Below are 25182 nucleotides of genomic sequence, written 5' to 3'. Positions count from 1 at the left end.
ATAATCGACCGATGGCGGACACTAAGCTACCGACGACGAGGACTCACACACACACGATAAATCCTCCAGTGTTGCTTTGGATGTATACTCACCACAAACAGAAATCCATCTGCGGCTTCCAGTATCAGGTGCTTCAGCTCCTGATCGGTAAGAAAGGATGGTTTGTACGACCCATCCGTGTTGGTATTGCCGGTTCCTAGAGAGTGGAATAAATAAAAAAGAAGAAGAGAAAAGTTAGAACAAGAAGATTCACATACATTCACAAGAAGCAGCTTTCCTCTGTTGCTGGAAATGGACTTTCCATTTCATTTTATTTATCCCGTTTTCCTCACCATTAGACACACCTCTTTAATAGGCACTCGAATGGCAAAATGACCCATCCGTTTTTTTTTGTTTTATATGCAAATACGGCGTCTAATTGTGTTGTTTTTTGGACCATCGGAGACGAATGAGGAAGCCAAGAAATCAGTAAAGTGTTCCCCGTCCTGCCGGTATGGTATGTTTAATAATCGTTACAAATTTTAAGATAATCAAAACGGTTCCTTTAAACTAACCCGTCCGGGTGTAACGGTCGCGAAGAAGATGTTAACTAAATCGGGTGGAACCCCACCAAGGGGTAGCGATAAGCCAAATGAAAAGGGCAAATAGCGGTACCCTTGAAGTCAAACAATGCGTAACACACAGTAACTAGCAATGAAGGGAAATGAAAAAAAGGGTTTTCCATTTGTTCCAAAAGCCAGAAGATAATGTTTAAAAATTAAACAAAGAATTGCTACCCTCAAGACGGGATGGGCCAACAAAAATATAAAGAAGGGATACCGCGAATGTGAATAAAACAACCGGCAGGGAAATGGCCGTGGCCGGCAGAGATACAACAAGTTGTAAAAGTAAATGACGTTTAGCATTTTCTTCAATTTTAATTTGCATAACAGTATAAAAATAACAATAAAAAATAAATACGACTGAAAAAGTGGAGCCCACACATACACAGTGATAGCGAGGAACATGTCTTGGTGCTAAGGGGGGAGGTAGGGTGAACGGTATCGTTAAGGGTGGAGCAAGAAAATTTGCCTTCTGCACTGTGACAGACAGCGAGAGCGCGGCACCATCACACAGTGGGTGTGTGAGTGATAATTGGAGATGATTTTCTTTGGGGAGAGCTCTTTTCAAGGGTCGTAGAAAATGTAAAATGGCACAATACACAATGACATTTCTCCTCCCCCCCCACCCCCTTGGATGAGGGAGTGATGTATAAAGGGGAGGTGGGAGGGTGGAAGAAAAAGAGATGATTTTTTTCTTTCTTTTGGACGCGAGCGAGTCAGTGTGCGATAAAATGAATCGTTTGCTGGAATTACACTATCATTCGCACTTGGCGCATTTTTTTAGTGTATGCTGTCCAGGCAAAAGAAAATCGATCGGATGTCGTCTTGTGATCGGTAATGTGTTCGCGTGTTTAAGGAGCCATATTGAAGCACACTTTAAAGCAACAGTGTGTGCCTGAGGGGGTGGTGATAAGTGCAAGCCTCGGATTGGGTGATTGAGCTGAACGGCACCGATGGGCGAAGGATGATTCCAATAATGACAAAAGTCATACAGAATTTAAATGCACATTACGATACCGTGCTAGGGTCTGGCTGGACTGAGTGTGATGGAATTGATTTTTGAACGCGAAATACCATACAGGGGACTTTTATTTTAAAGCGTTGTAGCTTCTTTATACATGCTAAATAATGACCCAGATGATATGATTTTGAAAGTGCATATAAACATGAAATTACAGATTATCGTCGCGAGCGATTGCTGTTCATTGGAGGCTTTTGCTGTTAGCAGTTAGGAAGGGAATGTACTGAGCGATAAGATTCAAAGTGAATAACAGTCATGACATGTGTAGAGCCCGAAACTGCTAAAATGGCGGCAGCTATTGGGGAGGCATACGTTGTGCCTGTTTTAGCACACACTGCTAAGCAATTGCGATAAAATGTAAGATAAAAATGAACGTTCGAATGCTTTGTGTTAGATAGACAAGAAGCTGAATTGTTTCACGGTTGGAAATGCCTTACTCCCTGCTGCTTTGGTATTCAAATGCACGAACAAAATGTTGCTGGCCATGATCTTTTTACCCTGGCTACGCGCGATACCGAACCGGTGTAATTGAAGCTCAGCTAAACAGCAGATACATATGCATCCATGTTTCTAAGATTCGATTCGATTTGTGAAAGAATGTGAAATAAATATTTTAAAATTTAATCATCAAGCTATATCCCAACCCTTTAAGCCTATAACTACTATAAAAAACTGGTCAAAATACTTGCTAGGACAGCGAAGTGATTTTGAAGCTTCACTTTCTTTGGTCCCACGGTACCAAATCACTAAAAACGTACCCGTGCCCTCGACAGGTTGGGCTTTCCAACTACTATGTTGTTTTGGCTCTAGTCAACTAGGACGTGCTAGGCGATATTTAGTATTTCTAGCTCTGATACGTTTATAAGCACATCTGAAGCCCCACGGGATAGCAATTTTGGTGCCCTTATGCTTCTAATGTATGTCAATGATGTCAGTTTTGCAGCACCTAAAGACAGCTATTTTATTTCTATCCTATTTGGGGCTGAAGAGTGCTGCAAACCATTCTTGCGATTATCTCAAGTTGGTGTAATTGTAAATTTTTAGAAATCGGCGTTGAGAAATGTGCGATAATCTCGTTCTCTTGCACCAGATAGATTACTACATTAGATACTTATAGCCTTATTGGACAAGCAATTAACCGAGAGGACCCGCGATCTTAGTGTCTTATTAGGATCACTGAGAAATATACTAAACAGAACCTTATAGAAAGTAGTGTACCATATCTGCTAAACATCTCACTAGAGTATACATTATCTCGCATAAAACAAGCGTTAGGAAGAATTATACGGTGAGCAGAAATTCAACAATTTAACAAATAACCTGCATTAGCCAAGGCGGAACGCCTTAACATGAACATTCAAACACTGACCAGCAGGTCTAGAGAGAAGGTTCAACAAGCTAAGCCTTGCGTTCAATTCTTTCTGAGAGTTCCCCTACCCAAGGTAAGGCCTCAAACCTCCAACATGCCTGTAAGAAATATTCCTTCTGAATATCCAATGTCGCCTGGTCGACTTGCTCCGCCGATGAGCATCGAGAGTCCCCCTACCACAGGTATGGCTTCGACGTCTCCAACGTTCCAGTAAGGAAGATTCTCATCTAGAATCTGCAGACTGCCTGGACAGTCAGATAAAGGAAAGATATTGGTCCACAAAGCTAGCAATCACGTTGTTCCGTTTTCGTCACGAAGTCCGAATTTCTTCTACCACCACATGGCGACCGTAAACGCACTTCTTCTTCTCCACCACAGTAGGACCTTGGGCTTAGTTTGTACGATGACAAACGACTTTAGTAATCCTATATGCGTAAAATATTGTGTTTAATTGTTTAATTATCGAGTGTAGCAATTTAAAATCAATCAAATATCAATTTTATAACATGGATGAATTGTGTGGTGTCCTTATAATAACAATTGTATGAAACATATCGTAAGTGTCCATAGAAAAATGACAGGGTTTGCAATATGTATTCTATGATGGCGAAACGGATATAACACTACCTTACAGCACCAGATGCCTTCTGTTGGGTTTAGAGACCCTTCAAAGACCAATGTAATTTTCATGTTCAATCTTCTTAAAGATAACATTGATACGCCCGACCAATTAAGTAAAGTAAACGGTCTTGTTGCACGTCCAAGCGCCTAACCGATCTACGTCAACTGCAACTGAATCAATGACTGCTATGGGCTTCACGACCATAGCAAGGCTTTCATGCCTTGATGCGCGCTCTGGTGGTAGAGGCGACAGCCACTATTCAAGCAACAGGATCGGGGATCAAATCTCATTCGGATCGTTCCCCTCAGTGGAGACTGGATACGCGGAATCAACAACTCTGGCCAGCCATAAGATGGTCGACATGACGTTAGATGGTCTTTAAGTCGATAATAATTACAAAACGTTGATTCGTCAACACGTACTAATAGTGACTCTTTGTGAAATGTTAATACGTAAGCAATTATGTCAGCTTGTTTGACCGGTAAGTAGCGGACAATAAAATTAGTATTATTCCTGGCTTTACGATCTACTAGTTCACGGCGGCCAACTGGCTTACTGGCGAATGACTTACTAGTCATGCTAATAGCAAGTAGATTTAAAGTCAGCTAGTACTAGCACCAGTATTAAATAAATAAATTAATTTTATCTTCAGTGCCGTTCAGTAGTACAGAGTCTGGTTGACTTGAAAAATGGCAGGAGTTGTGGATTGCTTTTTAAAGCAGGTTATATTTTTCGATAATAACTGATTAAAAAAACATGTCGTTTCTTAGTTCCCCATCTAACACAAGTAAGCAACATGAACGTTTGTAGTTACCATTTAATCCGTTTTGTATTCGCTAATAAAAACATGAAAAACGATGAATGATTACATTATAAGAACCTTTCAGTATTGTTGGTCCCAAATAGCAGGGGGGGAATAGGAGGAGGAAAAATAGGATAATTTTTTTTTGCCTTCTTATTTCCCATTACACATCCTTGGAGAATTGAGCCGCAACAACGGCACCACCAGTTCGGCCGGAGAAACCCTGTTTACATAGTTTTAATATCATTTTAGCGTTTATGAGGCGCAGCTTTTTTTGCTGTTGTCCTGGTGGCGCTTTGCAACAACTCAACGGCACCACTGGTTGACCCATTTGGATGGCGCATTACATCCACATCTCACCTCACGATGTGGTGCCCACCTGTCCCCACACCCGTGTGAATACACCCATGAACCTTTATGCAATAGGACAAACAAAACATTAGTTCTTTTTATTCCTTTCGCTGGAACGAACTGTTGGTGTGTTGGAAGGTCAGTTGATATGTGAGCGTTTTTTATGTGTGTGTTTGTATCTCTCTACTAAGGAGAAAGGGGTTTATCTGCATAATTATAGTTTCCACATCCGCTGGACACTACTAGCAAACAAAACAGCGAAAAAAAGGCCTAGTGTTTGCATAAAGAAACTCCAAAAAAACAACAATAAAACCTGCAAAAAAAAAACTGGCGCTGAGAAGGTACGATCGAAAACAAAAAAGAACAACAGTAAGTGTATTTCGTTGTCACTAGTGTAGTGTCCACTAAGAGACTGCTCACCAGTCTCTAGTTTCACCGGCCCTCTCAAGGGATGCATTCGGTCCCTCGCACCCCTCTAGTCAGTTGGCGTGTTTTGTTTGTTTTTGCCCTGTTCGGCGTCATTTGGCGTATCAGTATGAAATGTTATGTTCAACTTGCTGGCTCGCTACCCAGGCTGTCAGGTTAAATCATGCCATTTCCTTTCCACCACTTATCTCCACTAGTTTTCCCTGTGTTTGTGTGTGCGCACACCCGACAAAGCGCCATACGGCACACCACTACAGTGCACAGTAAATGGTTCTGGCATGTGTGAGGTTCCTGACGCCCAATGCCCAACCTCCGGGCCGCCCTGTGACGAGAGAGGGTGTTGCAGTTTGGAAAATTGATAGTGCTTCGGTGACAGGCAACAGCAGACGGCAGGCAACGGACACAAAAATGGGCAAGCATTGTGCTGCTTCTTAACCGCTGGGTGAAACAATCGGATGGGATGGATGAAACATTTTTCAATGATGACAGTCATTTGCTGTCACCACACGAAGTGTTCCGCTGATAAAATCTCTTTTATTTATCCAACCAGCAAAGGGTGGCCAGTGCCGAACGGGGAAAAGTGGGCAGTCAATTGTGTGGTGGTCAGTTTTAGTTTGTTGTGACGGGTTGTGACGGGATGGCTTGTTATGGAGCATGGGTGACCGGTGGCGATGAAGGAGCATTCCGAATGGAGCAATCAAACTAGGATAACACGGCCAACACAGTGTTCTACCTTTATGGGCAACTCCTGGGTGTCTGTGCGTGTGTGTGTGTGTGTATAGCAGCCAGCCGGCTGTGACATGTGCATACAGGTGCTATCTAATCGCAGCCAGATCGATTGCAGTTAGGTGCAATCAGTTTAAGGAAATGTTTTACAGCACAAAACCACAGGGAACGTGGTGTTTGCTCTGTCCACAGTCTGCCTTAGTGGTTTTGAAAGCTTTTGAATGTGTGTTGCGTGACTCGGGTGGAAAATGATGATCGAAGCTTGTAATAATGTTATATCTGGCAGTTACCTATCTATCCCGCAACATGGCCATACAAGCTGTAATTAGCTAGTGTTTTGATCAATTTTCGTTAAATAATCGGAGCGAATGTAATGGCAGCTCTTTTAATGGGATTTTTTTTCCTGTCACAAAAATAACTAATATGATCAAGATCCGTTAATGTGTGGAACGAAAAACAGTGTGTAGCTTCACAATACCGATGTACTCTCGGTCTTCTACTGAGACTAGTCTATAGCCGAGGATAGGAAAAACAAACGAAGCAACTAATAAGTAACATCATAGACAGGAAAAGGGGACGCACACCTCAAGAAAAACCCTTCAAGGAACTTCATCAATGTGGCACGGGAATAATCATTGGATTGCGTCCAACTTTGCTCAGCATCATCATCCACCAAAGCTCCTCCACCCGTTCGATCCGATCGTCGAACATCCTTACCCAAGTTCGGAAGGAAAAAAACGAACTTTGAACCTGATGAAGATAGCGAAAAACATGGAGCACGAAGAATAAGAGAAAAAAAATCATCACCCTCCACCCTTCATGTTGCCAAAATTGAGCACCACAAGGAAAAAAGGTGGAAAATCTAACATGAACAGCTGAAGAAGGAAAGTGGAGGGAAAAAAAACCCCACTGCAGAGAAGAGGGTGAAGCAAAACCGACGACGCATGGTGTGCGGAGAGACTTTCGGAAACTACCCCGGTGGTAATTACATTTCAAAACTTTTTCCCTCATCTCAATCAATAATCTTTCTACCACCACCGAGGCTTACATGCCCTTCTTCTGCCGTCGAGGTGGTAAACGGAAAAGCAGAACACGAGAGCAGGCCGACGGCTTCGACAAGGAAGGATGGTTTCCGCATCCGAACCGGATACGGATACTGGGCGCTTTGATTTTCCTACACTTTTTGTCGGGTTGAAGAAGAGTTTCCGCGTTTGGGCTTCTCGCTTTCCCTGTGATAGGGTGCTGTTACCTACTACTACTACTTCTACTACTGCTGCTAAATCGGACCGTTGGCCCGGTCCGTTGATGATGCCGATGATGGAACGGAAACCACCACCGGTGGCAATCGGGGCAGAATGAGAATGTAGCAGGAAAGGAAATCCATTATACTGATCTCTTTTGAGGTTCGTTTTTTCTTGTGCCACCAACAAAACCAGTCCAGTCTTTCCCTCGAGATGATAGTCACGGTGGTTCTGTGCTCCTTGGTAACAATCCTGGGAAATCCTATCGAATCTAAATTGTTTCTTTTTTTTTTTTGCCCTTTCCGTTGCGCTGGTCCGCCCAACCGGAGGGGTGTTTTTTTTTCGCTGACCGGTGGTGATTTCATACGTGAAATAGAAATTATCGATCGTAGCTCACCGATAAGCATTCTACCAATGGAAGGTGCTGATGGAGCGATGACGGGGCGCTCGCTATAGTTATAACTGGGATCACGGGGTTGCCCACGGCGTCTGGTGCTCTCAACAACTTCCACTACGTTACTCCACTTCTGCCTATTTCCTACAGGGGGGTTTATCCCGTCATCAACGTTCGTTATGACGTCAAGAAACAGTTGTAGTAGTCGCAGCAGTAGTCGGGTCAAATTCTGGAAGGTGTGTAGCGCACATGTCTGAGGGTATTTACGGCTACCTTCCTCAACTGGTTCGAATCTTTCGATCCATCCATTCTCACTATGACGCGTTGTGGTGTATGGTTGATTTGTTGTACCAAAACCCTTCAATCAACCAAAGGAAGGTGGATGTGTCCGTGTACAGTGGAAATGAGTAATTCTAAGGTCGCTCGGTGTAATGATAGGGAGTCATAGCAGAACAAGCAAAAAGAAAAGCTACCCATGCCATCAAAGGCGGCCAACGAGTCGGGAACGATTGGTGGGGATAAAAATCACAGCCAAAACGGATTTGAATGAATAATGCATTCGTTCCATTCATTCACGGATGGAAATAAAATGCCATCCCGGCCCGGACACTCGATGACATCCGTGTGCACACAGAAAGAAGAAGAAAAAACCCCCCGAAAAGTACCTCCGGTGTCAATGAATCATTGTTACCGCAGCGGGACGTTACGAGGCGTTTGGGACAGTTTTGTCATTGGTTCCCGGCGAAAGGGCCAACGCCATTGCGGTGAAGATACAACCCCGTGCGTGTGTGTGTGTGTATGTAAGCCCCACCAAGAAAGCAGCAGCAAGACAAATGCGTCAACAAATGCGAAGGATAACAGCGAAATGCGAAGGAATCGGAAGGTCCCCGTCAGATAATGGAACGTCCCGCGAAGGGCCGTAAAGCGTGTGTGCCGTGGTGCGGGAATGATTTAAATATTAATCAAATCTGATATCGCGCCGACGGTGGCTACTGCCGAAGGGTTTTCGCGACGACTGGTACTTGGATAGTGAGGATGAATCCCGGGTGGACGCGAAGGTAAAGCATATGCATTGAAGGGGAATAAAAATATACACCAAAAACACTTTAAAATAAAACAAACCGAAAGGGAAGGATAAGCAATCCGGGCGACGATCACCATCATCATCATCATCTTCATCGTTTGCTTCTTTTCTACTTTATGGTAAGTTACTTTGTACCTCTTTTTTCTCGTGGAAGTTCTTTGAGGTTTCTCCTTCACATTTACGCACTCAGAGGGTCAGAGATGCGTTGATCGCTCTGTTTCGCTTGCAGTCTATTTGTGTGTGTGTATGTGTGAAGCTGTGATACTTTTTTCTTGAATAATTTTCAAATTATCATAAATAATAACCCTCCCAGGCGGGGCGATCTTCTGTGCATTGTAAGATGGTGGCTGTTAATCTCTTGGACGCTTGGAAGGCGAGTCAATCTTACCAAGCCAAGGCAGACACACATATAAGAATGAAAATTTAAAGCGTTTTATATACTTGTCAACAAAAGAAATGCATGAAAAAAGATATCAAGAATGATTAACATTTTTTTTCTTTTGTGCATGAAAAAAGAATCACTTCGTGGCTTAGTGCATGTAAGTGTAATTTTCGTTGAATATCCTCAAATATTGTTTATACTTTTCTCTTCTAGTGAAGGTGCTTCCAAAGGGGGTTTTCTTTCTCTCGCTCTCTTCCACCCTACAAGCAGAATGGTGAGGGTTCGTCGCTTTGGACGTGACCAAATCGCTAAATGAATCTCCACCACCAGGAAACCGGGAGAGTGCAAAGGTTTAACCACTTTTCACCTTTTGTTTTACGCCTTCCTGCATGCCGGCATTCAACACCGGTAGGCAGTGTGACCTAAGGCGGTTTGTTGTTGTGTCTAACGCCGACAGACACTTTTCTTTCACTTGGTCTTGCTAGCTGATTTAGTTCTGTGTCTTTCTGTCTGCGCTTCCACAAAACGATCTCGTCTGTGGCAACCAGATCGGGGCAGTTGCGTAGGATGATTGTATAAGAATGTTGTGGCTTCTTTCCTACCTACACCGGACGCCTTTTTTTGTATCCTTTTTGAAATTCACTGCAACTGCGTCCAATAATTCAAATCCGTTTCGTACCGACGTCGTTGGGCCACCTTCTTGTTTCGGTGCGCGAGATTCAGCGCGCTTGATAAATGGTGTCTGCACCGGCATGCACCCCGTGCTACTCGCATGCCCCGGAGTAACACTGGTAGGCCGGTTAAGAGGGGGGGTGATCCGGGGATATGCTTAGGACCGACCGACACAGAAGTCAAAGATCGGACGAAAGCAAATGTAATACGCCCGGGTGGAAGATTAAATTGATTGCGGAGGGTTAAATAACGTTGTTTACAGGTTGTTAAAATGTTCAACAGTTCTGTCAGGTTGAAAGAAATAATTAAATGCACATACACAGAGAGAGAGAGAGAGAGAGAGAGAGACATCGAGAGACTTTGGTGGTTCTGTTCTTGGGGCAAATCTGCATTTGCTGACGTTGCATCTTGCGTTCGGTACCAAAAGTGCAAGAAAGGAACAACACAAATTCGGCGTTAGCCGATGTGCAAATTTTATCCAAAACCGAACATTCTACCATTGACCCGGGGCAAATGAATTAATTGACATCGTTTTGGCAAAATTTGAATAATTTGATGCTCGGGCTTTCTGTTTTCAGGGTGTATAGCAGCACGATTTAAAGCCTCCGCGTGAACCAAAAATCAGGTGCTTATCTCTTCACTCGTTAAAAAGGTTTTCAATTTACATGGCATCGACATTTTAATTCCGTTTGTTGGCTCGTGTGTTCCCTTTTCCTTTTCTTCAAATTTTTCATCAATTAATGTGCCTCCGTTGGCTACTGTTTTGCTTGAACTCTTGGCTTGATTAGATATTTATTTATATTTTTCGATGTTTTTTTTTCGAAGGTGAGACGACGAGACGAGCACCGGAATTGGTTTCGTTAACACCTTTGCTTAATTTAAATGCAACCCGATGCCTCGACTAATCTGTTTCAAACCAGATAAACCTTTTCCTTTTCTTTATTTATTTTGTTAGAAGCAGCCCTTGCAGCAGGCTACCATACGAGTACGGGCAGAAATAAAAAAGGTTTAAAACAAACGGACAACGAAAATAAAAACACACAAACAACCAGCATCAGCAAGAGCATTTGATTACGGATAAAAGCGCAAAGTGAGTCATCTCCAGCCAGCGGTCCAAAGATTGTGTGGTTTATCTGTTTTGCAAAGGGTTTGATCAGGTTGTTTCCATTTTAAATGTTTTGCCAGCAAGTCTTTAGAAACGACAACACATGACTAACGCATTCGCACCCGGGAAGAAGTCAATCTAGCTGAATGAATCAAGCGCAAAAAGGCACAAAAACAGAAGTAAGATAAGCGCGAAGGAAGTGGTATGGCTCCCCCGTGTGCCTGTGCTGAATGGTATATTGTTTTTTAATGAAAATTATGTGTCGGATCGCTTTTTCGCCTGTGCCGTGGATGAAAAGAAGCGAATGTGATCCGGTACGGTTGATAAGCGAGTTGCAGCGCCAGCCGATGCGACACTGGTCTACTACACCCGGTTCGGTCAATGGGCGATTCACCCTGCTACAATGCCGCACTCGGTTGGCAATCGGCGTCATAATCTGCACAACAGCTACCAGCCTTCTTGCGTTGACAGTGATCAAAGCTGCCGAGAGTAGTTCTCTGTCGGTTTGCTGCTTGTTAGCCGTACCTGGGGGTCGCTGGAAACGCTTCTTCATCAGATCACCGTGGTCGTGGTGCCACCCAAAAAGGTAACCGACACCGCCTTCGAATCGAGAGCTTCACCATTACACCATTGTTCACACCATAATTGGCCTGTGCATGTGATTGACGTTAAAGTGGAGAAGCACAAGTACGCTGTACCCTTTTCTTCGCCAAAAGGCAGATAATTCTGTACGGTGTGGCGCAAAGCATGGCGAAAGGTAACGAATGGCTGCAGATAATGATTAATACGCGAGGGGATACTTTTCAATTACTCTTCTAGATACGCGAGCAATAGAAGCAGGATCATTCTGCAAAGCGATGAAATATTGCTCTATCGTTGATATTAATTGATAACCGATTGAAAACACATTAATTTTTTGGAGAGATACGAGTGCAATGCCACTACCTTACGACCAATGTTATAAATTGGAGAAAAAAAATTTATCGAAATGAAATAAATCCGAACGATGTATCCCTGCGTGTTATGGTGGAAACAGAGCAAAATCCTTGAGTTATACTTTGTCTGGGCAACGATTTGAAGCAGACCAACAATCCGATAGTTCATGGCAACTCAAAAATCATACCCCATCGCCTGGAGGGCTGAAAGTGGGCTAGACCAAAATGAAAGCCAATTTCATGAGAAGAATACATGATTCACTCGCCTCCCCATCAAGATCGGTGTCGTCTATCTGTTTGCTATTTTTAGTAACATGAAAGTGACCACAGAAACTATGTATGACACGACCGGGACAGCCTGAGGTACCTGTGCTTGTTGACGGATAGCTCCTGTACTAACTTTGTCCAAGCAATTAGCTTCAACGGCTTACCCCCCCCCCCCCCCCCCCCCCCCCCCCCCCGTACAGCTAGTTGGAATGGGCGCTGGTAAAGGCTTCCACCAAACCGTGCGAAAGATTTCATCGTATCGATAGAAACACAACCCAACGAGGCCAGCAGCAACCGGTGGATTGAAACAATGCACCATTCGTTGCTAATATACATATTGATACATTGATTATTTATAGCTCATTTCTGTTACTGTGATTGCCACCGGCCATCGGGGCTCTCGCGCTACTCTTTCCGCACTATGATTCTGTGTGCACGATAGAAACCACTGACGGTAAAGGCAAATGGTTCGTGTCGCCTGGCACAACACCATCACCCCACAAACCGCCATTTGCTAAGGAGGATTGGACAGACAGACACGGTGGTGGCACATAGCAAAACTAGTTATCCACACACTCCGTTACCGCGCGACCGTTCCATTTTGCGCGTCTCCATCGAGTGGCGGGCGGGTGGCTGAGATGGGAAGGAGAGGACGACCAACGCTACATCCTCGCCAGGCCCAACGCGACAACGACCAGTTGACAACGGTCGTTGTCGGTTTATTAAAATTATTTATTTGTCGCACAGTGCCTCTCGTTCTCTCGCCCATTCCAAAGACGATTGCTTGTGGCCGGGTGGCAAATAGCGTAGGTGCCGTGACCAGGAGTCGAACGTACGGTATGTATATGTGTTTCCAGGAACTGGCGGGACGCTAGAATCTCCGCTACATTTGCACGCCGAATCATCGGCGTTGGAAGAGAGCGGTGGGTGATTATTGTGTTCGGGCTCAGAAATTCATGTCATGTATCGAAATCTCTATTATATTGTTAATTACAGAACGCTGACATCTTTATTTATGCTTGTATTGTGTGTATGTGCGCACAATCTTACCATCGTGCCATCCATTCGCGACTAGCACTAGCGGTCCGTGCCGGTTTTCAACATATGCTCTGCCTGCGTGTATAACAGATAAGCGACAAGGAAGCAGAAGGGTTAAGGAGACGGGTTTACCCTTGTGTGTCGATTGTCGTCGATTTCACGGGAACTGTGATATCGCGACCGTACGCGGAACGGCGCATTTGCTAAAACCAGCGTGGCGTGTCCCATATAGCGCACCGTGACCGACCGAATGATGCGCCGCCGTTGGTGACGCGTACTTGCTTGAAATGGAATGTCTGAATGAGTCAAACCGTCCGGATAAGCTACCGTTTTTAAACGTTGAAACGTTGCCTATTCATAAGGTTTCTTTTGTGTGTGTGTGTGTGTGTGTAAATTCTACCATCATTGATCAAGAGACCGTAATCCGATAAGGTGCACCTGGAATCGAAAATGTTGTCTTGTCAAATTTTCCTACCAGCACAACTGACAAACTCCCCGCATCAGAACTCTCACGAAATCCTGGCAAAATCGGCTCTCGATAGACTTTGCAAAGAAGCCCCAGGATTAGAGGCTGCACGCTGATAAGATTGATGACAGAAACGCAACCTAACCTGGCATTGGAACACACTGTGTGTTCACCCGAACCTCCAGACGAGAAGACGAGTGACAAAAATCGACCAAACAGTGATGACATCGTGTCAATCTTCTGGTAGCGAAATTCGTTGACAAATGGTGGATAAAAGCAACGCGGCAAAGAACAAATCAGATCCGTCCCTATCTCTCTCTCTCCTGTCGGAGATGCTCGTCTTGGGTTGGTCTTTCCTTAGAGGCGGGCATGCAAAAAAGGCAAACGAATCAACATCTTTATTCTGCCTCAGAAGTGACACTGATGGTGTTGATAATGATGATGCTGGGCAGGGCAAAACGGAAGGCACCGGACGAACGGGAAAAGGATTTGTCAATCGATCGAAATACACTGATGAACCTTGATGCTCTTCTGTCAATCGTGAGCCCGCTGGCAGCCTGCTTCACAAACATACCGGTGTCGCTAGAATTGAGTACAAAAGCATAATGTGTGCCTTTTTTTGTTTTGCCTCTGAGGTAAACCAACAGAACAGACGAAGGTAGCAAAAGACGGCAAAAAAAACAAGACCAAAAAAGAAGAAAAACCGCAACATCGCGCACCCTTCACACAAAAAAGACACGAAGCATAAATTGAGCATAAATGGTTAGGCCAGAAGAAGTGCACGGAAGAAGACACGGGGCAAACAAAATGCCAGGACACCGCGCCACTGCCACTTCTTGGTACCTCTTTCCGCAAAAAAGTTGCTGCCTGACAGAAGATTGATAGAGTTATGATTGGGATGCGCGGAAGATAAATAAAGCGAGAGCGAAATTTTGATTAGCCCTTACCAACCGGTGCTGCTGTGTGACACGGGGGACACACGAAAATAACGAGAGAATAAAATCAAAATACTTGACATCGACTTCATAATGCTGCCTTGCCGATGATCGTCTTTTTTTCGAGGGGGACACAGAAAGTAAAATAAATAAGACAGGGGAAAAAATGAGCATATTTCGCGCGCGCGCTACCAGTAACCGCGGCCGTGAGTGTGGACCACAAGTTCTTCGACCTGGTTTTTCAGCAGAACACACGCGCCCACCCTAAGCAGGCAGGCAGCGGGAGCGGTAGCCACGTTGATGATTTGTTCCACTGGATTTTTCCTATCGATTCGTATGCTACCATCATATTATGCTATCCGCAAGTGTGCGCGACCCGCTTTTCTTTGCAACTGCGAATTTTGCAAAATTTTGCATAAATAAACTTCACCTCCTTCTGGGGCGCATAAATATAATGTTGGCGGTGATTTTCTGATGGTCGGGGTGCGAGACGCGCTAAGGAACCGACGATGACATCACTTCAATTGACCATTGTTTGAGCTGTCACCAGCGCCCGTTTGGCATACGCGATAAAGGAGCACAGAGCAGAAGGTAAGTATGCTGCTGCTGCTGCTGGTTGTAACAGGAAACATCGCACATAGTAATTGAATCGTCGAAAAGCGTTTACTGGTAGGGGCTGGCAGGTTGTTGATGGCATTTGTTTAACTCTCTGGCGTGGCGGGAAAAATCAACTGTCACTCGTGCAAACGAATGTGACAAATGGGGTAAGATGCGTACACGCCGGGAAGCGACCGAGGTTGTCAAGGTAGAGTTTGATCGCAATAAATTTATTGAGATTCTTTGGATTTATTAGTTTATGCTAAATTTTGTGCAAAAAAAAAAAAAAAAAACCGTTGACCTACATTGCAAAGTATGCATTGAAAGATGTCATAATTCAATCCCCGAACATTTGTATTACCACAGAGATACAAAGGATGCATTAAAAACGGATTTTATGTGTCCTAACGATATACTGCGAACGAACTTTCAGTTATTTATGATCTGTTTGCAGCATGCATTATCAAAACAGTCGAGGAACTGCAATTAACGACGTGTTTGAAGATTTATAAGTTGGAAATAGTCATGACAACCGGTTCTAACCGCCCGACTAGGATTATGGATTTTTCTCACTTTTGTAGAAGATGAAATCATTGGATAGGGGACAGATTTTGATCACTTTTGCTAACCGACCCTTTAAACACAGTACAAAGCGAAGAGAAAAATCCAAGCGTTAACTTCAGGTGGTATTATCAGGGTGAAGCTTTTATCTTGGACAAGATGTATGTTCATTTACAAAACCATCCAGGCGAAATCCATGTTTTTGAATAAGTTCTGACATGTGACAGTCGTTCAGAATAATCGGGTAACAATGCGAAACATATATTTTTGGCGGTGAGTCGTCGATCGTCGATCGAAGAGACCCTTGACTGACTCTATCGAGACTGTGGATGATTCCATTAGTCCGCACCATGAAATATTGCAGGTCCTTTTCCCATGGAGTATGACTTCAATGGAATTACTCGCATCAAAAAGGGAACGCAAAAATGGCCCTCCCTAAGTAAAAGACCTATAAAATTAAGAACAATTTTGCAAATGAATAAATATATTCCAGCTGTTTCTCAGCTGTGTTCTTCAGCCATTCTTACATAAAACCATCAAACAGAGCTCGCTCGCACGCAGTTCCGTACGATGCAAGTGGATAATTTATATGCTAATCAAACTTATCGAGTGTTCAATTTTATGGCTTCATAACACTTTAATTACATTATTCAATTTATTATTTTCGTGCATTTCCGCAACAGGGCATGGCATCGTACTGGGCTGCATTGTAACCCTCCTGCTCCAGTGCGTTTCGATACGATTACCATAACGGTGTGTCCTAATGTTTATTCACCTTTATTGCAGCGTATGGCCGAAAACGGTTTGCCCAAACAGTGCGATTCCCAAAGCTAACCACCGAAACCGGCTATTACTACTGCGGTGAAGGTCAACATTTTTAGATACTGTCCACAAAACTCTACAGGCACACACACACACCCCACATACCCACCATTTGATCATTAATGCCAATTATGGGGAAGGCACAAAGCGGTGGTAAACAGCAGTATACCTTCCATAAGCAAACAGCAAGTAAGCAAGCACCGAAAAGTACTCAAAATTGCAGCTGTCCCAAAAATAATGAATGAAGTGCTCGAAACCTTTACATTATGCACCATGGCTTGGCTGACATTGCGATTGCATTATGGATGTGGATGCAGACGGTGCAGATAATGCCCTGTCGAACGAACGAAACTTAAAATTCATTATGCACTCACGACCGCTGCATCACTCAGGGTGAGCGCTCTTGCTAAAACCAGACCCGATAGCGTACTGTGAAGCGCTCGGTTAACGGGGTGTTGATATTGATAAGTTCCCAGACATTGTGTTCTTCTTCTTCTTGGCTTAACGACCTTCTAAAGTCATGCCTGGGCGCGATCGAATGGCTGATTAGTGTCCTCACTGCGAGGGAACGATCCGGATGGGATTTGAACTCCGGTAATGCCGGCCTGTTGCCAGGCATTGTGTTGGTTGGTTTTATTTGCTGCAAGATCACACACCTTCCGGCGAACAGACCCTGTGCAGATCTACCGAGCCACATCGCCTTACCTTACCGCAAAAAAAAGAAGCTTTGAATGTGCGAGAAGTAATAAAGATGCAAAATGTTGCGCAACGTTCCAGCGGCTTTTAAAGCTTCGGCAGCCCTCCCCGAAACCATCATCATCGTCTTTGCACGTCTTCCACGACAATGCTTACCTGCAGAAATGGGAAGAAAAAAAGCAAACAAGAAAAGTGTGTTGAGTGAGAGTGCACCACATCGTAAAATGCGTGAAATATAAGCTCATAAAACCGGGTGAGATCGTTCACTCATTCGAGAGAAAGAAAAGGGGTAAAATAAAGTAATTGTCTATTATTTTATTGGCCTAATTCAGCGTGAAATTTTAAAATAAACAACAATCAGCGAAAACCACACCGGCGTAGGAACGGGAGGTGGTTGGGTGGGTGTAGGTTATGATGGTTATGAATGCCGGTTTCCAGCCTTTGGGTGGTTGGATAGTCCATAAACCTGTAGGCTGCGTTTAGCTGTACCGTAAACCTGCCACTATGTTTGGTAGTTGGTGCAATATAAGCGCACATACACACCAAGAGCATCGAGATGCACAATGCAACAAATGTATTGTACGGCGGAAACAATTATAACTGCACAGGTGCCGTCTTCAGTTCGAAGGATTTTCGGCTCCATTGGAAACGGGCGCCACACGCCAGAGCGAGGCCGAGCAGCAGAAAGCGTCGACGATACTCATAGGTGCGCAACCAATTATGGGCGAAAGGAGCCATAAATTCTGCGAGGGCCCCATTTTCCCTTCAAGTCAGAGACTGGAATTGATTTGCTGGAACGGTGGTAGGCGGCCTACCATTATTATTATTATTAGCCAACTCTGACAAGCGGGTAGTTTTGTAATTTATGGCGTAGGTGATGAGAGAAATGAGGGTTTTGCAGGTTGGTTTCTGTGCTATGATAAACTAGCAAATAGATTTGTTTTGCTGATTGTTGTAGATGCATACCAAATGGGAGAAGTCTGATTGCATTATTGCATAAGTAAAATATAAATCCTAATTATCGTGCACTAACGTTTTGACAGAAGCACTTCAAATCAAGAATTCGGTATGATGGTTGTCAAATTGGCTGTCCGTTAGACAGCGTAGATATATCTTAAAACTTGACGAATGAACTCGATTTTGATTTTTAGAAGATCTTATTTTGCAGCTAATTTTACAATGAATTGTAAGGCTTTTTTCTTTTATTTATAGTTTCTCTGGTCATGATCAGTCAGTTGAAAGAAAAACTGATTATTCGTCAAGTTTATAGCCAAAAGTTCTTAGACGACGAAAAAATCGAACAAAATTGGAAAAATATTTGATTTACTTAAATGAATTCATTTTCGTTGTTAAAATTGTTAAGGAATAACACAAAAAACTAAACAAAATGAACTTCAACTCAGCGGGCAGTAGTTACTTTTCCGTTTATCACTCTTCTGTCACCAGTCCTAAATTTAGGGTCCAGTGTGGTGGTAAGAGATGAGGATTATCGTCTCGAGTTACCTCAGTTCGACATTCTTTTCTACCCATAAATAGGGAAACGAATAAGAAAAAACTGGCTGTTTTTCTGGTAAAAGAACAATTGTTTTGACCTTTTGTAGTTGTGGTGTAACTATCATTAAATATGCATTTAAATTTAATAATTTTGCACTCATAAAATAGGCTGCAACTGCATTTATATACAATTTCGCACCACAAACATGGCTTCGCCCAATATTTGACGAAAGTTTGACGAATGTTTGACTGCTCTCTAGGTCGAAGCCGTTTGACTCGATTCGTGATTAGTTTTTCTGGCAAAAAAACTATAATCACCACTATAATTTGCAGTAAAAATGGAAAAAAATGGGATACGCATTGAAAGTCTAAAAACGTTCGACATTTAAAAGAAAGCTAGCCCTTTCTCAGAACTATTGCTGATAAATTATTTCCTTGTCAAGTTGTAAAAATGAAACAATTCCAAATAATGATTGACAGCAAGAGGCAGGGCAGCACACTTCACCGAGATGATGATGTGCGTATGCATAAATTATGAGTGTTTCAGGCAAATTTTTGAACATTTGCCTGTGGCGAGACAGACAACACCCGTTAAGCAAGCACATTTATGCATTTTATTTGTGTATCCTCGCCGTCTGCTGGTGACAACAATGTTACGGTGCAAATTGAAAGCCAACAATATCTCGGGCTCGGAAGAGACACAAACGGTATAGGTTTCCGATGCAGGAGATGTGTGACCAGTGTCAGCCGCAGTGTAGTGGTTTCCACTTGAGTGAGGGATAAGATAATAAAATAAAATACACAAAATCTCCTCCACAAGGGGAAACAATCAGACGCGCACTCACTCATTTGCTATTCACGGCATGATTTATTTTAATTATTTCTCAGCAATTCTTCGATACGGTTTATGTCTGGTGTTTTATGGTTTGGTGACCGTGTCTCATCGGTGGTCACCACTCGTTTGTGGCGTTTCTTGGGGACCGGAGGGGTAACCGTTTCTTGTAGGCTCGCAAGGATATGTGGGGTAATAGTGAGGTGGAATGACACAACAACGAAAAAAAAAAATCTGTCACTCGTAACCCGACGATATTCTCTTGCTATGCTGCAGGCAAGTCACCAAGAGTACGCAAAACGCTCTCCCTTCTTCCGTCATGTCAAGTGTGTTCAATTTTCCTTGCTTTTTTTATACTGGCCCCGTGCGATGAAAGTAACGATATGGATTCGGTTTGGTTAATGGAAAGTTTAATACGATTCTTTTGTGTATCCTTACGAGTGGAGCGCGCCTTGATAGATCGTTTTGTTTCCGGTGCCAAGGGGACACGTGTGTGTGTGTGTGTTTCCGATGCAGCAGTGCGGGTCGGGGTGTGAGTGGGTCGAGCTGATAATCAGAGATCTCTGGCGTATAGACGACACGGACAGCATTTTAACCGTAAATCCAACTCCGGACTTGAGTAGAATCATAAACTAAGCGAAAGGCTCTCTTCAATCTTGAACCTTGGTCGGAGTGGGTCCGTGAGGATTTCAACTTCAAGAAAGAAGTATGCCTGGTTACGGTTGACACAATGATGAAATGATGTTAAGCCATTAAAAAACGTCAAGCCGTGTCATATGATTTCTTTTGTATACTAATACCATTGCACTAACGATTTCCAATTAACATGTCAAGCTGTAGCAATGAAGCCGTATCAAAAATTCTGTGAAGATTTTTTTGTTATAAATACTCATCCATTTACGATCAACTATCCTGAGCGCAGCCATTTTACCCAGTTCAGAAAGATGAAGAACTCTAGAAAAGTACAAGTTCATAAAGTTCAATGAATCGTACCGAACGAAGGACATTATTTTCTTCCACTCCTTTTCATATTACGCCGTTTGTGGCCATTTCTAGGGGTCGTAGGGGTAGGGCAGCTAAGAACTTTTCCATTCTCTGCTGCAGCAGCGCAGACAGGGATAATAAGCGGTACGATTAAACGCATTTTGGCAGATGAAAGCCATATTACCAGCATTCGTAGTACTAGTTTTATGGAGCTTCCCACATTTTGGAAATGACATCTTGCTCGAAAAATGGCCGGAGTTTTTGTTGGTTGGGAAGCGAGGCAATATGAACGCGGCAGCTAAACCGGCGAAGCAGTGCCAGCTATCTTAATTAGCTGGGCAAAAGTTCGCCATTTGAATGAGGACAAACCAAGGGTGGCAATAATTCCTGCGCTTTGATGCAATGAAGGGAGCATCATAACGCCGGCAGTACCATTACTTATGCTTATCCGTCGTTTAATTTGGAAGATGGGTGGGAATCAAGTCGGGAATTGAAGTAAAGTAATGTACGTACACACACACACAAACACATGCACATATGAGGGTCGATAACCGTTTTTCTACCGTACCGCCGAAGCGTCCCGGTCTTCATAGGTGCCTTACCAAATCTTCTCTTCTCGTAATAATCGTAATGATGATGATGGGAGATATTTGTCTGCTATTTTGTGAAAAGTTTAAAATCTCACAACACCTTCGTATGCCCGCGTGGCCCACGTGCCATCCATCCCAAAAAGTGATCCCCATTACGATAACGCGCGCACCGATGCTGCTCGGTACCGGTGTGGCAAAGAGTGTTCTTACGGTGAATATACACCTGTGTGTGTGTGTGTGTGTACTTTGCAACCCCTAATGCTCCCTTAATGCTCGGCAGAAACGGGCAAGAGCTGTGTGAGTGGCAATAATAATCCTTCCCGAAGCCATGGCTTCCCATCTTGGCCAAAAGTTCCAATATAGGAAAGGAGGAGGGAAAAAGGACAAACGCTTTCCCTGTAAGGTGGTACACTTTACATTGGGCGAATGGAAAAAAAAATCATAAGATATGATGCATATACTTCTGTGCCCTCTTCTTTTCTGTGTCTCTTGCTCCGTTCGGTCGTTCGGGAGCATCACTCCTTGGGGCGGTGTTTCGTTTCGATAAAACAACGTGCAAATTGCGTTCTAAACTGTGCCTTGGGACGCGCGTCGAAGCTTCCTCCGACGACATCGGAATTATGCATCTAGAGCGCACAGAGGACCGATGGTAACGGGAAGCCACTCAAGACAAATCTTATGCTCATGACTTACGTTCTTGGGGAAGATACGTCGAAAGTCATGTACCGGTGTAGGATCACTGTTCGGCAAAATGGCACCTTCTTTTTCGAAGGCGAACGACGTACACACCGCCCTCACATCTTCCAGGTCCGTTCGACGTTATCCGTTTTGTTTCGGGCAAGCTCTAAACACATGTATGTTTCACCCTCTTCGCCACAATTCCCAAAAGGTTCCACTGCCTCGATTGCATCTCTTGTGAAGTTTTCGGTGTGTGTCGGTGTTGTACGGTGAAATCCATTCCCGCGTGGTGCGAAACACCCGACGATGATGATCGCCTTTCTTGGCGAGAAATATTGGGACAAGCTTAAAATACTTCCCTAACGATATCGAACACGTACGAGGCGAAAATTTACTTATGAGTATTTGCGCGACATCTATGGCTTTCGTACACTCTCGGGGGAGTTTTTTTCTTCTGGGGGAAGACGGGTTTCGCCCACTACACACCACCTCGGAAGAGGGTTTTCCTGCCCCGCAAAGAAAATAACACTGTAAAACGGTGTTCCATCCGTTGTATAATGACGAAAATCTTCGATAAACTTTTCCACCATCCTACCTGTGTAAGTACGGTGGATGGAGGCGGTGATGATGGTGTGGGGGTCTGTTTGCATCTTATATCTTTCGAGAAAAGTTAGACGAACTGGCTTTGGTCGGAGGAGTGAGTGAGTTTGGGGTTTTCTCTTCATAATACGTCCCAGAGCGATTTTAGCTACCTTTAACGTTTATTTTTATCTAACCTCCTAACTTCGCACTTCTTTGCCCGTTCAGTTAGACTGAGATAAAGGGGGACAGAGAGAGAGAGAGAAAGAGAGAGAGTGGAAAAATAATCGTGCAAAGTTTTAACCCACACGGAGCGACAACTTTTCCAAAGACTCCGTAGCGCACGAAGAACTCGCAGGCAGGTGATTTTGGGCGGGCGCAAAGCAAAGTGCAACACACGCGCTTTGGACGTTTCCAGCGTAATGTACGTGTTACGGGAACAATCTGGAGGAGTGTTTAAGGAAGCAGAATGTTGTAATGGTTTGAATTAGCTTTGGTGGTTTTACCTAAAATTATTGGTAGTTCCAGGAAAAGATTTATTTCTTAAATACTTAGCAAAGCTACAACCATGTTGCACGCTGCTAGAAGAAGAAAGAAAAACACGACCAGGTAAACCCCATGATGATCTATCCGTTATGCTATTGCACGGAATTCAAGTTTAAACAAAGTGGCATAGGGTGTTTCTTGTGCTTTCTTTTGGATTATCCGCTTTCCCTTGTTTTTCTCTATGCCATATTTTTCAAGTACGCACCAACAAACTGCCCAAACGAGCCAATGGGTAAGGAAGTTGCCTTTCTTTTTCGTTCATCCTAACTCAATCCCTCCATCACCATCATCATTATCATCCAACGTATACTTCCATCCCTCTATCCTGGCACTCCCGGTACTCCGGCACCAGGATATCATCATACATTTGAAGATGAATTTTTGCTTCAGAACTTTTTCCTCCTTTCCTGCACAGGGGGAGGGACAACAGAACATGAACTGCCTGTGTTTGGAGAGTTTCACCGAAGCAGCACTTAATTATTCATCCCTTGTCACCGGAAGATGACAGTGTTCCCGTGAGAAACAAAGCCGAATTTAAGGGATACTTTGGTATCGGGACGTCTGACGAGGCGGGGAGGATTTACGGGTGTGTATACACAGAGTGTCATAAAATTAGAATCCAGCAAGCTAGCAAGGCGATTTTAAGCTCGACAACAGCCAAAAGAGACATTAAATTACAAACGACGAGTTGCAAAGACTGTGCGCCGCACGAAGTGTATTACAGGGAGATTTATTCGTTGATGCTAATTATACGATCATTACCCGTTGGAATACCAACAAACAACGGAATTGAGGACTGGGGATTCGGTTGTTTTTTTTTTTTTTTGCTTACGGAGAATGGAAGTAGAAAAAGTTCCAAAAAGTAAAACAAAAACCAAAATTTCCCCCAAAAAGCTTTAAGCTTTCCGATAAGACATGCAAGTACCTGTCCTTATTTGAGATAAACGATCCGGTTCCCAACTAGAATTGCATTGGTTTGCTGCGCGATGGCAAAACGCCGGAATTCAGACGGACGATCGTGGGCCCTGTAGGACACTTGTTACCTTCACACGTTCCCCGAATTCTTGCATTACACTTGACGATTTCGGGAGCAGCGTTCAAGGGACTTCTTCACACTACAGCCAAGCCCGCAAAAACGAAAATTCCTTCGTCACAGTTTTTGTTTTTTGGCAAGCAAGATCGCAGAACCGCGAGAGTTGCCGCGTTCAAATGTTTACATTCTACGCCAACTGGTGCGCTATCTTTGCGTCACAAAGCGCAACGCAACCGGCCCCAAACCGTATAAGTCACAGTGTCCACACACGCACACACGCGAATCGCGTGGCGACGAGAAGAAGCCACAGAAACGCATTAACTATTCTGGTCAGACGCACATTTGGTGGCATCCGGTAAATAACATTTATATTTATTTTTATTATTTCAATAGTGCGCTTTTTTCCGACGGGACGAAATGTTGTGTTTCTTTTCTGTTCTGTGTCACATGGATTGTTCTTGCTCATTGGTTTTTTTCTTGTGTGTTTGTTGGTTGTGTTTTTCTCTTTTTTTTGTTGAGCGCCAGTAGCCTTTTGTTGTGTTTTTAGCGGATTTTTCCATTACAACTTTTAACATTTTATTTACAAAATTTACCACAATCGATTTAACAAATAGGAAAGTCATAGTAACTATCTAGTTTGATACTTTTGATTTTGATTTTTACTATTCTTTTTAACACATTTATATGAGTGTTTGTGGAACGGTTCTTTTTAATAAATGTTTTTTTCTTCTGTTCTGTTTCCCCGTCTTTCGAAACGCGTCCCCGTGGTTGGCATTCATGGCGCGCAGGTACTTTGAATCGTGTTCGCTTTGCCTGATCGGAGGGGTCCTCTTTCACTGTCAGAGGTTCCTTTTATGGACTAAGTATCGGTTTATACCGCGCGACCATCGCTTGCATATTAGCGCTCACCCAATTACCTGCCCGACCCGGTATGAGGGCCGAAAGCGGACTGCCCGAAAAGCATCGCTTTGATGCATGATTAAATGAGCAAATTAGCAGGATGCACACATCGATGCACACAGCAATGATTTACCGCTTCGGATCGGTTAAATTTTGACACCTCTAACGGCATTCGTCGGAAGACATCAAATGCGTGTCTGTGTGTGCTATATTTGTATTCCATCCGCGAATTCTTCTAACGGTCTTTAACTATCACGAAAATCCAATCGTACGCTAAGCTGCACTTAAAATGGAGTTTCAGTTGGAGAATTGAATTTCGGTTCCAAGAATTCCGCCGTATGTCGTGGGAACTTGGCGTGAGTAGAGGCGTGCCCGTGTCTGTCGATAATAGTAGGACACCTGTACAATTAGTTCAACTTTCTAAGAACAAAA

General features: G+C 43.7%; 2 protein-coding genes across 5 annotated transcripts in view; one reads left to right on the top strand and one right to left on the bottom strand.

Annotated features, from left to right (window-relative positions):
• Positions 1-25182, top strand: part of LOC126564110 (ribonuclease Z, mitochondrial) — a 346473-nt gene that overhangs the window by 81680 nt on the left and 239611 nt on the right. The gene's annotated exons all lie outside the window — the stretch shown is intronic.
• Positions 1-25182, bottom strand: part of LOC126564085 (aryl hydrocarbon receptor nuclear translocator homolog) — a 202852-nt gene that overhangs the window by 5226 nt on the left and 172444 nt on the right. For all 4 annotated transcript variants that reach the window (XM_050221014.1, XM_050221013.1, XM_050221011.1 and 1 more), the window contains one exon: positions 93-196. In XM_050221014.1, coding sequence (XP_050076971.1) covers positions 93-196 — 104 coding nt within the window. The remainder of the gene's footprint in view (positions 1-92; positions 197-25182) is intronic.

Source organism: Anopheles maculipalpis, chromosome 3RL (assembly GCF_943734695.1).
Source record: "Anopheles maculipalpis chromosome 3RL, idAnoMacuDA_375_x, whole genome shotgun sequence".
NCBI lineage: Eukaryota > Metazoa > Arthropoda > Insecta > Diptera > Culicidae > Anopheles > Anopheles maculipalpis.
Note: the sequence above shows the minus strand (reverse complement) of the source record. Positions and strands in the feature narration are given on the sequence as shown.